This window comes from Delphinapterus leucas, chromosome 2 (genome assembly GCF_059928025.1).
Source record: "Delphinapterus leucas isolate spDelLeu-1000000601 "Yukka" chromosome 2, BTC_Dleu_Yukka2, whole genome shotgun sequence".
In the NCBI taxonomy this organism is placed as follows: domain Eukaryota; kingdom Metazoa; phylum Chordata; class Mammalia; order Artiodactyla; family Monodontidae; genus Delphinapterus; species Delphinapterus leucas.
In genome coordinates, this window is record NC_143130.1 from 146,435,033 (window position 1) to 146,447,314 (window position 12,282).

Sequence of the window (12,282 nt, forward strand, 5' to 3'; positions counted from 1 at the left end):
TATGTTCCTGAGACATTTATAAATCTTTGGAAATGCTACTCTCTTCCTACTTTCCAGAAAGTTTTCTTTGTTGTAACACTTGATTCCCAGATGAATTCTGAAGAAATGTCACATGGTAACAGGAGTTAAAAAGCATGTGGATACTGCAATATTCATTCAATAACCAGCAGTAAAACAAAAAGTCCCACTAGACAGCAAGGTCACTAGGCTTTTCCTGTGTAAATTTTCTTAGAGCTTCCTAAATTCAGCTGAGATGAATATACTTGAGGAAAATTGTTGAAAGACAAGCATCTATTATAATTGTCCAGTTTAATTCTATTAACATTACTTCTTTTCAGCAATTTTAGCAGGTTTAACAAACTAACCTCCATATACTTTAAAAAGGCTTAATTCATCTTCACCCTTCCCAATTAAAAATTTTTTTATACATTTATTATTTATTTATTTATTTTTGGCTGCATTGGGTCTTCGTTGCTGCGCGCGGGCTTTCTCTAGTTGCGGTGAGTGGGGGCTACTCTTCGTTGCAGTGCATGGGCTTCTCACTGCGGTGACTTCTCGTTGCGGAGCACAGGCTTCAGTAGTTGCAGCATGTGGGCTTCAATAGTTGTGGCTCGCGGGCTCTAGAGCGCAGGCTCAGTAGTTGTGGCGCGCGGCCTTAGTTGCTCTGCGGCATGTGGGATCTTACCGGACCTGGGCTCGAACCCGTGTCCCCTGAATTGGCAGGCAGATTCTTAACCACTGCGCCATCAGGGAAGTCCCGAGTGAAAATTTTAATGAATTTCACCATTGCTGCTTTTATAGATACAGAAAGTCCCTTGTTTTCTGTTATTTGTGAAACAAAAGTGCCAGTTTCTTTCCATGAATAATAACGGAATATTGTAAATTGAAAGGGTGCTTATCTACCAGTTTATATAAACGATAAAGAAAAAGACCCCAATTCATTTACGTTTACAGAACCTATAGTGGGCAGAATTAGAATTTATCTCTCTGAAAATTCAAGACATTTAAAAATCATTTCAAATTTGGGGGCGCTAGAGGGAATAAAGATAGAAAGGCAATGTAACCAACCATTTTCTCATCTTTAGTTTGAAATAAAGAAAACATACTTTCACATATATATCTCTCATTTGAAACTAGTTAAGAATCCATTGGCTCCCAGGCTCTATGGTGATAGATTATTATAGGAGGTGGGTTCATGATCTGGCTTCAATTTTAAATCCACTGTCAAAAATACTAGCAATACACATACTCAAAAGAAATTTTACTGATTAATTTTCTCCCACCTCAATTCCACCCATCATCTCCTTTGTACTCCCATTATTTAAAATGAAATACATAACAATGTGACTCTTCAGTTAGAGAGTAAGTCCACGTTCTCATTGGCACAATAAAACATAACCATCAAACTGAGATTTTAATTGTATACAAATGACGATTATACATTTTTTTTGACATTTTGCTTTTCATTTGTATGCTTCCCGGTTTTACCAAAGCTGAGAAAAAAAATACATATACATGTGTGTGTATATGTTTTTTATTCATTAGTTGAAAGGGCTAGAAAGAAAGGAACTAAGAAACCCATTGAAATAGCCACAGGTGATTCATATCACACTTTATGAAAGACACATGAAGGTAAGTGGCAACAAAAGCTATTTTCATGGTAACCTCATATCCCACAAATACTGAAATGAAAATTGCCACCACCGGGGTTCTATTTCCAGGTTTGTGATTGTGGCTCAGGGGGGAGGAACATTCTCTAATCTCATTCTCTAAGATTGGTGCTTTTCACCTAAAAGCAGAGCCTTTAGCGAAGAAGCCTGATGCCACAAAACCATGCGACAGCGGGAGAAAGAGAAGCCAGCTATCTCTCCTCAAGATGCTCTGCCGCAGGCTCCTAAGCTTCGCTAGTGAGGATCCTCCTGAAGGTACAGACTTGGACCTGGACTTGGGAAATCCTACGGTAGGGCGGCAAGCGGGAAGATAAGGCAGGATAGGATACCTCCTTCCTCGCCAACCGCGGGCTGTCACAGCAGCTGCGGTTCTGCCACCCACGCAGCTTTCTAAGGCACCTCCAGGGTCCCTGGAGCCTTTCCTCTTCCCCTCGGGAGAGCTGCTTTGCCGCCCCAACAGCCGCCGGGAGTAGCTGACAAACGCCGGGCTCGGCAGGAGATTGCTTCTGTCTGGAGCTCGGCTGAGGCAGCGTTCACGTCTCGCGCGCACCCGCGTTCTCCCAACCAATCCCGCGCTACTCGCGCGCCCAGCAGCGTTCGCCGGTTCTGAGCGGGCTGCGCCGGCTCCTTCCCGCTCCCAGCTCTCGGAACCGAGTTCTTACTCCTCCCCTCACCCGCCACGAGTTCCACGATTCGCGGTGTAGCTCCGCCCCTGTCCCCGAGTCCGCCCCCGCGACCTCCCGAGCTTGTTCTCTCCTTTCCCCTCAGTCTCCTGCCGTCCAGCGGCCCTGGGTCTCGCGCTCCGCAAAGCGACGGGAGTCTCTCCCGCCTCGTTCCTACGCCTCCGCGCGCTCTCCTTCAGCAGCCACCGCGTAACCCACCCGCAGCTCGCTGTCTCGGACCCGGACTCCGGGTCGCGCGCCCTGACTCCGCCTACTTCCCCCCGCGGACTCGCGCCCTCGGGGCCCGGCCTCTCACTCGCGCAGGCCGCCGAGCGCTCGCCTCGCGCTTGCCTCGCGCTTGCCTCGCGCTTCCCAGGCGCTCTCGCGCTTTCCCAGGCGAGCGCGCTCCCGGCCCGCGCGCTCCGGCCTCTGGCTTTTCCCGGCTCCCGTCAGTGCGGTGACTGCGCTGGGAAACATGGCGACCGAGGGAATGATCCTAACTAACCACGACCATCAAATCCGGGTCGGAGTCCTCACAGGTAACCGCGCGAGGAGGTCCAGGACCGCCGCGGCTGCTGTCCCCGGCTTGCCTCAGGCTTCTCGCCTGTGGTGACCCTTCTCTGTGGCCTCGGGAGGAGCGAAGGCTGAGGAAGGGGACTGGGGGGGGGGGCGGACGTTTTACAACCGTTGAGAACTGCTGGAGGTTGGGGTGTTCTCGCGGGGTCCCCCGGGAGCTGCGGCCGACCCCGTGGGATGTCAGGTCCCACTGCTTTCGCAACCGAAGTCCTGGGCCCCTGGGGACAGAGGGGCCGGTGCGGCGGCCGCTGCGGGGCTCCTTGCTGCCAGCGCAGGCGGCGGGATCCCGGCTCCGCAGGCTGGAGCACGCCGCTCTCGGCTGGCCCGCGCGCTTCCTCCGTTACTGCTGGTCCCAGAGAGGGGGGAATCCCATTTCCACCCCCTCCCTCCTCTCCCTTCCCCCCACGCTCTGCTCTAGGCGTGCTTTCGCGGGGCACCGGCCGGAGCCGATACGGGTGTTCGTTAGGCGAAACTCTGCTCCGCCTCCAGCTGCCCCTCGCGAGCCGGGAATCCCCTCAGCCACTCACGGGACACCCCTCGTCTCCCTCGGGAGGTGGGGGATCGGCTTGCACCCGGACCTCGGAAAGTGTTTGCATTCCTCCTTCCCAAGCAAAGGGCCCTCTGCCCGCCTCTTCGTTTTCTTAGAGGGACAGACTGTTATCTGCGGCCAGGGATCCAGCCCTTTTTACTTGAGAGGGAAGGATTCCCCCACTCGGGCTCCTCTGTTCCCCTCCCTTCGGGGACCACCCCCCGCCCGGATGGTCCCGAGGCTTCTGAGGAGCGCACTTTTCCCGGGTCGCGTTTCCCTCCCTCGCGGAAGCCGTGTGTGCTCTGCATGTCTGATTCCGTTGCGCTGTATTTGGGTAACATCCCTCAGTTCGGCGACAGGCAGTTGCTGCAGGGCATGACTTCCGAGATGAATAGCAAGCCGATTTGTAGGGGTTTCTGCTGTGGTTCTGTGGTTGGTAAGGTTTCTGTGTAATTGAGTGGCGAGGTGGGGGTTAAAGAGCTATATTTGGAACCTGAGGGCTTAGTTCGGAGTGAAGGAAATCCAGGACTTGATGATTTCGGAAAAAGAAGCGAGGTAGACGGGAATCCTGGTGTTCTCCTCCCACCTCCCGCCCCCCCAACACACACACACACACACACGCACACACACTTTAAGATTTTTTTCCCTTGTCAAATTCTGACAGGTTGAGACGGTGCTCGAGAAGGAACTGAATTGAATGAGACTTGCTTTTATTATTAGGTAGAAAAAAATTTCTCTTGGTAAGATAAAAAATGCAAAGCTTAATTTGGCTGCTGAGTTTTATGAAAAAGATTTCCATGGTACCCCTTCCTGTCTTTTAAGTAGCTGGGTCGCCTTTCTCTGATATTGTTTCCAGATGTTAATGGTGATTTATTGAATTTTCCTAATTGAAAGCCCCTGCGATAGAGAAACTAGTCTAAACCAGTTGCAGGGAAGGGACCCTCCCCCGCCCCCCCATTACAAGATGCGCTGTTCTTTTCTTTTGGTGCTGAAGTTCTTGCCTTGTGTGAAGATTCAGTTGTAACTCAGAAATCTTGGAGTTGACATTGCTGATTTTCAAAGAATCTAATTGCGGGGTGTAAAAGTATATACCCTATATCAACCCTCAACTTGCACTTTAAATTCTAGCTGTGCTTTGAAAATTATTAGAGTAGTGAGAATGAAGCTTAATAGAAACCAAAGTATGTCAACTGTCCATGGAAATGAAAGGTCATAGATGTTTTAAAGTTAAACCATAGAGATTAAAAAATTTTTTTTATTTAAGCTTTCTATAATAGTTTTATTTAATGAATCATCCTACCTGGGTTAAGTGACATTGTAGATAGCTGTTGTACAGAATGCTTTGAAAGATGCAGCCCTTATCTGTGTCTCTGCAGTCCAGTAGGGATGACATTGGTATGCAAACAACTAAAGAAACAGTGTATGTCATCACTGTGCTAAAATTGTCTAAATAAATTACTTGTGTGATTGAGAGCTAAATATAAAAGGTATTCCATACTCAGATGGATTAGGAGCAAATGTGATTACCTGAAGGGATAATTTGGTACATTTAGCAGGGCTAAGAAGAAACTGACATTTTAAAGGGGAGTTGAAAGTCAGTGGCAACCTTATAAATGAATATGTTGCTGAGAGTGAGGCTCTTGAGCAGAAAAAAAAATGTAATGCAAAGGCCCTGGAATGCTCAGGTAGGATAGGTAGGTGGCACGAGCAGAATGTCAATGAGAGAAGATAACTTTGGCAGTGGAATTAAAGACAATCTAGGGAAACTATCTCATGAGAATGAGGTACAGTAGTTTAGGGGGAGAAGTCTAGGGTCAGGAATAAGGATATAGGTGAAGGAATGTTGCAACAGAGAAGTGGTAACAGAGGACAATAGAATTTGGTGATGAAATGGATATTTGAAGTCAGAAATAACTCTGAGAGGTTTCTACTTAAAGTTAGTGATATAAGTATTGTCTGCTATGATAGAGCCTGGAAATGTGGAGAAGAATCATAGGAAAGAGCACCAGTCCCCAGTCTGAATAGTGGATTTTACTACAAACAACTTAATATTTATGGTCTTAACATTCCATGTGATTTTGTACACACAAAGAAAACCTACAGAAATAAAGCCATGTTGCACAATTTTGTCTTGTAGAACTTTCAAGTACTGCAGTTTTACTATGTAAAATTATTCTTTACTGAACTTAAGTACTATGATTTCATACTTAAGAAAATTGAATTTGAGGCCGCACCTAAAACCTTGATTTTGTGAGTTATAATTTGTGGCTTTCTTAAAAGTGGAAGGCTTGTTTTATAAAATATCCTCTCCATGTTTCATAATAGTGATTTTAAGTATTTTATCTAAGTCTGTTTTACAGAGGTTTTAGAGGAAAACTTAGAGGTTTTAGAGGTTTTACATATTTTAGAGGAAATGCACACATTTTACAATATGTTAGTATTTTGGTAAATTGTGTTGTCATTTCTAAAATCTTTGATTTCTTTGTGACATCTTTGATTATGTCTTGAAAGATAGATTTTATACCACTTTGAAACTTTTCATCTTCTAGGTGTTTTTGTAATCTTTATCTCAGCTATGAATTTGGCAAATATGGTACGCAGTCTACTGAAACCGTATCAAATGAATTAACTGTTAGAATTTTGAAAGAATATGGTAGGAAAATATTTAGCAAAGGCATTTATTTTTTTGTATTACTATCTTGAATCATTCAGAACTTGGAAATCAGAGTATGATACTTAATGTAACATGGATATTTTAGTTATATTATCGTTTTGTTCAGGAAAATGGAAACATTTACATAGATTTTCATGGAAACATTTTATGTTGGAGATTATTGTCAATCTCTAAAAACAATACCTTTGTTAGTAACTGTTTTATGTTGATTTGTTAGAAATGAAAGTTATATGGTCTTTAGTGATCTACGCTCTAGGTTTGTTTTTTTTTTTTTTTAAGAAGATGTTGAGGGGTAGAAGTTTATTAATTAATTAATTAATTTTTGCTGTGTTGCGTCTTCGTTTCTGTGCGAGGGCTTTCTCTCGTTGTGGCAAGTGGGGGCCACTCTTCATCGCGGTGCGCGGGCCTCTCACTATCGCGGCCTCTCTTGTTGCGGAGCACAGGCTCCAGACGCGCAGGCTCAGTAGTTGTGGCTCACGGGCCTAGTTGCTCCGCGGCGTGTGGGATCTTCCCAGACCAGGGCTCGAACCTGTGTCCCCTGCATTAGCAGGCAGATTCTCAACCACTGCGCCACCAGGGAAAGCCTTAAGCTCTAGTTTTTAATGCATCTGTATCTAATGTTCTTTACTTCTATTACTATTTTTTTTTTTTTTTTTTTTTTTTGTGGTACGCGGGCCTCTCACTGTTGTGGCCTCTCCCGTTGTGGAGCACAGGCTCCGGACGCGCAGGCTCAGCGGCCATGGCTTATGGGCCCAGCCGCTCTGCGGCATGTGGGATCTTCCCGGACTGGAGCACGAACCCGTGTCCCCTGCATCGGCAGGCGGACTCTCAACCACTGCGCCACCAGGGAAGCCCTATTACTATTTTTAACAGACTAAAGACAATGTGATGAATAACATGAGGTAAATAAACAAATATCTGTTGCTTTGAAACTAGAAAGAAGATGTGGGGCAGATGTAGGAATTTTTATTATTTTTTTTACAACTTCATTAGTAATTATACTTAAGGTCTTAACAAGTACACAGCAGGCTCACTATATCAAATGTGTCATTTTTCACCTGTTTTTGTCTATTTCTAAAGAAGCTGTTTATCAAGGGAGCACACTACTTCTACCACTATAAGTTCCATGGAAACATCAGGAAAATAATCAATACATATATGTTTGTGATATAGAGTGGGATAGATTATGTTTCGTTGGTTATTAAATATCATATTAGCTAACCACTGCTAATGTTTGGTATACCAAAGCACTTAGCTAAAGATGATAATCCATTACCTAAATATTCACGAACAGTGGCATGGATGAGAAAAAGATACAAATTTTTAGGAAAGGGCATTTTAAAATCATGTTTTTGCTCTAGTAATATACATTTTATTGCACTAAATTGTAGATTTGTAATCAGGAAGAGTTATTAGACATATATAAAACTAGATAATAAAGATTGGATAAAAGACTAATTGTAAACTAGAAAGCAAAAATATTAGTTACATGTAGGGAGTATTTCAGTCATTTATAAATAAAGTCATTCAAAATATTAAAAAAACAAGTTCTAAGCTAAGGAGGTAATAATCATTTGACTCTGGAATTGTTCAGTCGTTTATTTCATTCCTCATGCTTATCCTTGCGCATTATATGTGTCAATATTATTTTCTGAAAAGCCCATTTATTGATAAAGATATATAAATATATCTTTTGAGAATAGATGTTGTCATTAAGTAAGGCAAATCACTATTGCAAACAAAACCTATATCCTGTGAAATGGAATTGTGTGTACTGGCAAACATACCAATATTGATCTATATGACTGTTATTAAAAAGAAGCCTATTTCTCAAACTAGGTCGTTCTTTCATGAATTTTTGGTTGGAAGCAATGTATTAGTGATTAAAGTAAGAAATCATTACATTAACTTCTATTGAATACATTTAATACTATCACCACTGACCAAAGACTTTATAAACTAGTAGTATGTAAACATAGTTAAGAGTTTTAACTATATTCAAGGTACATATGACTGTTTGACTTTAAGGTATGTCGTGGAGAATCAGCAGTATGTTATTGGGGAGGAAATGATGAATGAATCTGTTTTTCTCTTACTGGTGAGAGATTCCTGGTTAAGATGAATAGGGTGCTTTTTTGATACAGTGAGTAAAATAGATAAAGTCTATACTTTGCACCTGTAAATAGGATTGAAGAACTAAGCATATTTGGAATTTGAGATGTTAAAAAAAAAATCCTAAAAAAAAAAATTAAACCACAAGGGGTTTCTTCCTTCACCTCTGGGCAGAGAAGATGAATACCAAGGAAGAAGAAAAGATTATTTAACCTGTTTAAAAGTAGTTGGATCTCTCAGTGCTTTGTGACCACCTGGACGGGTGGGATAGGGAGGGTGGGAGGGAGATGCAAGAGGGAGGAGATATGGGGATATATGGATATGTATAGCTGATTCACTTTGTTATAAAGCAGAAACTAACAAGTGATTGTAAAGCAATTATACTCTAATCAAGATGTTAAAAATAAAAACTAATTGGATCTGTATTTAATATGAATAGCATGAAACCTTACTTAATTTTTGAGTGACCTCCCCGAAAAGCAAATGTCTAATGAGGTATTGTGATGTAGAAATTCCATCCAGGTTGTTTAATGAGTTCATAAGTGAGTTTGTACTTAATTGATTTAAACTAAGTAAGTAGAACTTCTTGAATATATTGTAATTAAAATAAACAACTCCAACAACTTTATACAATAGTTTTGCCAGTACGTATATATTTTGAAAGAATGGAATTAAATTTACTGTGCTTTCAAAAATGTCCTGATTTGACAAATAAAGGAGCAGGCAAATGTGGTGGAAGGAACTTTACGCAATTTGTGCCCTGCTTCTCAAGTTGGGATACGTGATATTGTGTTCAAGGGATACTCTAAGGATTCTAAGCCTTAGAATCTAAGCTATGGGAACAAACATAATAATTCTTGAAGTATCGATTTTACTTAGAGTATATAATTTAAACCACTTTAATATTACAGTAAGCATGAGTAAATTAGGCATGAATATAGAATTTTAAAGGAGCTTTTAGACAAAATCAAACTTCAAAGAAATTTCAAGTGAACCCATTGTATAACTACAGACCTCATTGTTCTTCTGTTATTGGTACTTTGGTGAGAAAAAATTAAGGAGCACAGGGACACAGAAAGAACTCTAGAAGACTCTATCTAATGCTAGTTTGGCCAGTAACGTCCTGTAACTTTGAGCAGTAGTATTTAACTCTTTCTCTCAGCTTTTCTCACCACTAGCATGAAGGAGGCTCATATGGCAATGTAGGTTTCTATCCTTTAGTATCTTGACCAGCCAGAAAGGGAAATATAGGATATCAGGCGTAGGTGTTTTTTTTTTTTTTGGCTTTATAATGGGAATGATTATGGGGGAGGGGTAGATTATACATTAAAAATGCAAGAGGAGGGCTTCCCTGGTGGCGCAGTGGTTGAGAATCCGCCTGCCGATGCAGGGAACACGGGTTCGTGCCCTGGTCCGGGAAGATCCCACGTGCCGCGGAGCGGCTGGGCCCGTGAGCCATGGCCGCTGAGCCTGCGCGTCCGGAGCCTGTGCTCCGCAACGGGAGAGGCCACAGCAGTGAGAGGCCCGCGAACCGCAAAAAAAAAAAAAAAAAAAAATGAGGATAAGAAATGGAAGAAAGGATGAAAAATTTCAGCGATTAGGTCCAGTCAGTATAAACCGAAGGGAAAATGTTTAGATTTTTTTTTATTTAGAAATTTTTGTGGTATTAATCACAAAATTAACAGTAGTTTCAGTTTTATACTTAATTTCAGACTCAGCTCACACTTCATTTCCACAACAAAATCTTTCCTGGGAATTATTCTCTACAATGATGTCTTTCTTTCTTTTCCTTTAGTGTTTATAAATGTTGCTACACCCTGTAATCATGTACATGTGGGAGGCTGCAAGATGTAGTTTAAAGAAAAAAAAAAAGACTTTGGAGTTAGACTTGTATTTCAGATCTCAGATCCTGATATGCCCTTTATTTTCGAAAGTCATTTAACCTCTATGAATTTCAATTTCCTTCTCCAAAATGAAGATGGCAAAGCTTACTTCACAGAGTTGTTAAGAACTGAGGGGACTTCCAGTGGTTAAGAATCCGCCTTCCAGTGCAGGGAACACAGCTTCGATCCCTGGTCGGGCAACTAAGATCCCACATGCCCTGCAGCTCTAGAGCCGGCAGACCACAGCTAGAGAGCCCACGCGCCGCAACTGAGACCTGATGCAGCCAAATAAATAAATATTAAAACAAAAAACAAAAAAACCAACAACAACAAAAAAATGGGACTTCCCTGGTGGTGCAGTGGTTAAGACTCTGTGCTCCCAATGCAGAGGGCCCAGGTTCGATCCCTGATAGGGAACTAGATCTCACATGCATGCCACAGCTAAAAGTTCGCATGCCACAACTAAGGAACCCATGCGCCACAATTAAGGAGCTGGCGAGCTGCAACTGAGGAGCTGGCGAGCTGCAACTAAGGAGCCCACCTGCCACAACTAAGGAGCCCACCTGCTGCAACTAAGACCCGGTGCAACCAAATAAATAAATTTAAAAAAAGAACTGAGGTAATGTATGTGAAAATGCCTACCATGTATGTCTAACTTGGATTATACAGTTGACTCTTGAACAGTGGGGTGGTGGGGGGAATAGGGTTACCAACCCCCCATCCCCCACCCCCCACAGTCCAAAACCCGAGTTTAACTTTGTAATTGGTCCTCCATAGCTGTGATTCTCCCCTATCCAAGGTTCCTTATATATTGATTCAACCAACCTTGGATTGTGTAGTACTATAGTACTTACTGAAAAAAATCCTGGGTGAAAGTGGACCTGTACAGTTCAAACTCCTCTGGTTCAAGGGTTAACTGTATACTCAGTAATCTTCGTTTCCTCTTCATATGCTGTTTTGGCATAATTTGCTAATAGCTTCATATATAAGCATCTTCTTTAAAGTAGATTTTAAAGTTCTTGAAACAGGTGTTCTTCACTTCTGCTGTGCCTTTTTGTCATAGTACCTATTAATGAAGTATTTGCATAGAAGATGTTTAAAAAAATTGGATGGTGTGACATTTAGTAGTTTAGGAAGCAGCTACTGAGAAACATTTAGATAAACTAGAACTTCGCAATTATTACTAAAAAGACAGTTCAGGGTAGATGGAGTGGGGTTTAGTATTTTTCTGTATATTTATTACTGGTAATAGGATGATATCAATGATGTCTATTTGAGATATTTTATACTATCAAATTTAATATATATATTTTTTATATTTCCCTTATGTATTTCTTTATGTATTTTCTTACCTATTTTCTAATTAATTTGTATATGTATTCTTAGTTGATGGGCGTAATCTGTATGAGGATTATTTTAGAGTAATTTTAGAGTAATTTTTTTTTTTTTTTTTTTTAGAGTAATTTTTTAAACTGTCATCTTAAAAAATGAAAAATTGAAATTATAGGTAAAATATTCTGAAAATGCTGAAGGTTATTTTGAAGGTTAATTCTGAAGGTCAAAGTAGCATAAAATAGGAGTCAAAAGTTCTACATCTTCTACTACTTTCAAGACACTTAACCACATTTTACCTCAGTTCCCTTAGCGTTGAATGGAGGAAATTATGCTTACCTTACATAGTTAATGTGAGGGAGAAAGGAAATAATGTTTTCAGTAATCAACACCTACTGTGTGCCAGGCTCTGTGCTAAAGTGAGGGATACAATAGTGAATAAAACAGACACAGTCCTTATCCTCTTGGGGCTTTTATTTTAGCACTAACATGAACACACTGTTTAGTCAAGTTAGATGTTGACAAATCATGCTTCGTTTATGTTGCATTTCAAGGAATAAAGTGCTTGTATATTTTGTTTTTGTTGTAGATAAGTATAAGCACCAAAACCGTTTTCACGTCAAGCCATTTTTGACACAGATTTTTAAACCATTACTCATCTCCTGCTTTCTAAGATAGAAAATATTGAACATAATTATTTTATTCATTCAGGTTTAAGTAATTATAGCTAACATCTGTCGAGTTTATATGTATACATACATATATATAGCATAAATATGTTCTGTTTGTGCTTAGCACTTTGCCCATGTTATTTTATCCTTACAACCTTTATAAGGTAATATAT

The 12,282-nt window shown here is 41.4% G+C and overlaps 1 protein-coding gene and 1 pseudogene across 5 annotated transcripts in view; one reads left to right on the forward strand and one right to left on the reverse strand.

Moving 5' to 3' along the window:
- Window positions 1-602: 602 nt before the first annotated feature.
- On the reverse strand, window positions 603-2,809 carry LOC149750312 (uncharacterized; annotated as a pseudogene).
- Window positions 2,163-12,282, forward strand: part of GPHN (gephyrin) — a 606,903-nt gene continuing 596,783 nt past the window's right edge. For 2 of the 5 annotated variants that reach the window (XM_089907851.1, XM_089907850.1), the window contains exon 1: window positions 2,163-2,871. In XM_089907851.1, coding sequence (XP_089763977.1) covers window positions 2,808-2,871 — 64 coding nt within the window. In that variant the 5' untranslated portion in view covers window positions 2,163-2,807. The remainder of the gene's footprint in view (window positions 2,872-12,282) is intronic. The other 3 variants (XM_089907848.1, XM_089907849.1, XM_022570332.3) reach the window with 3 other exon arrangements.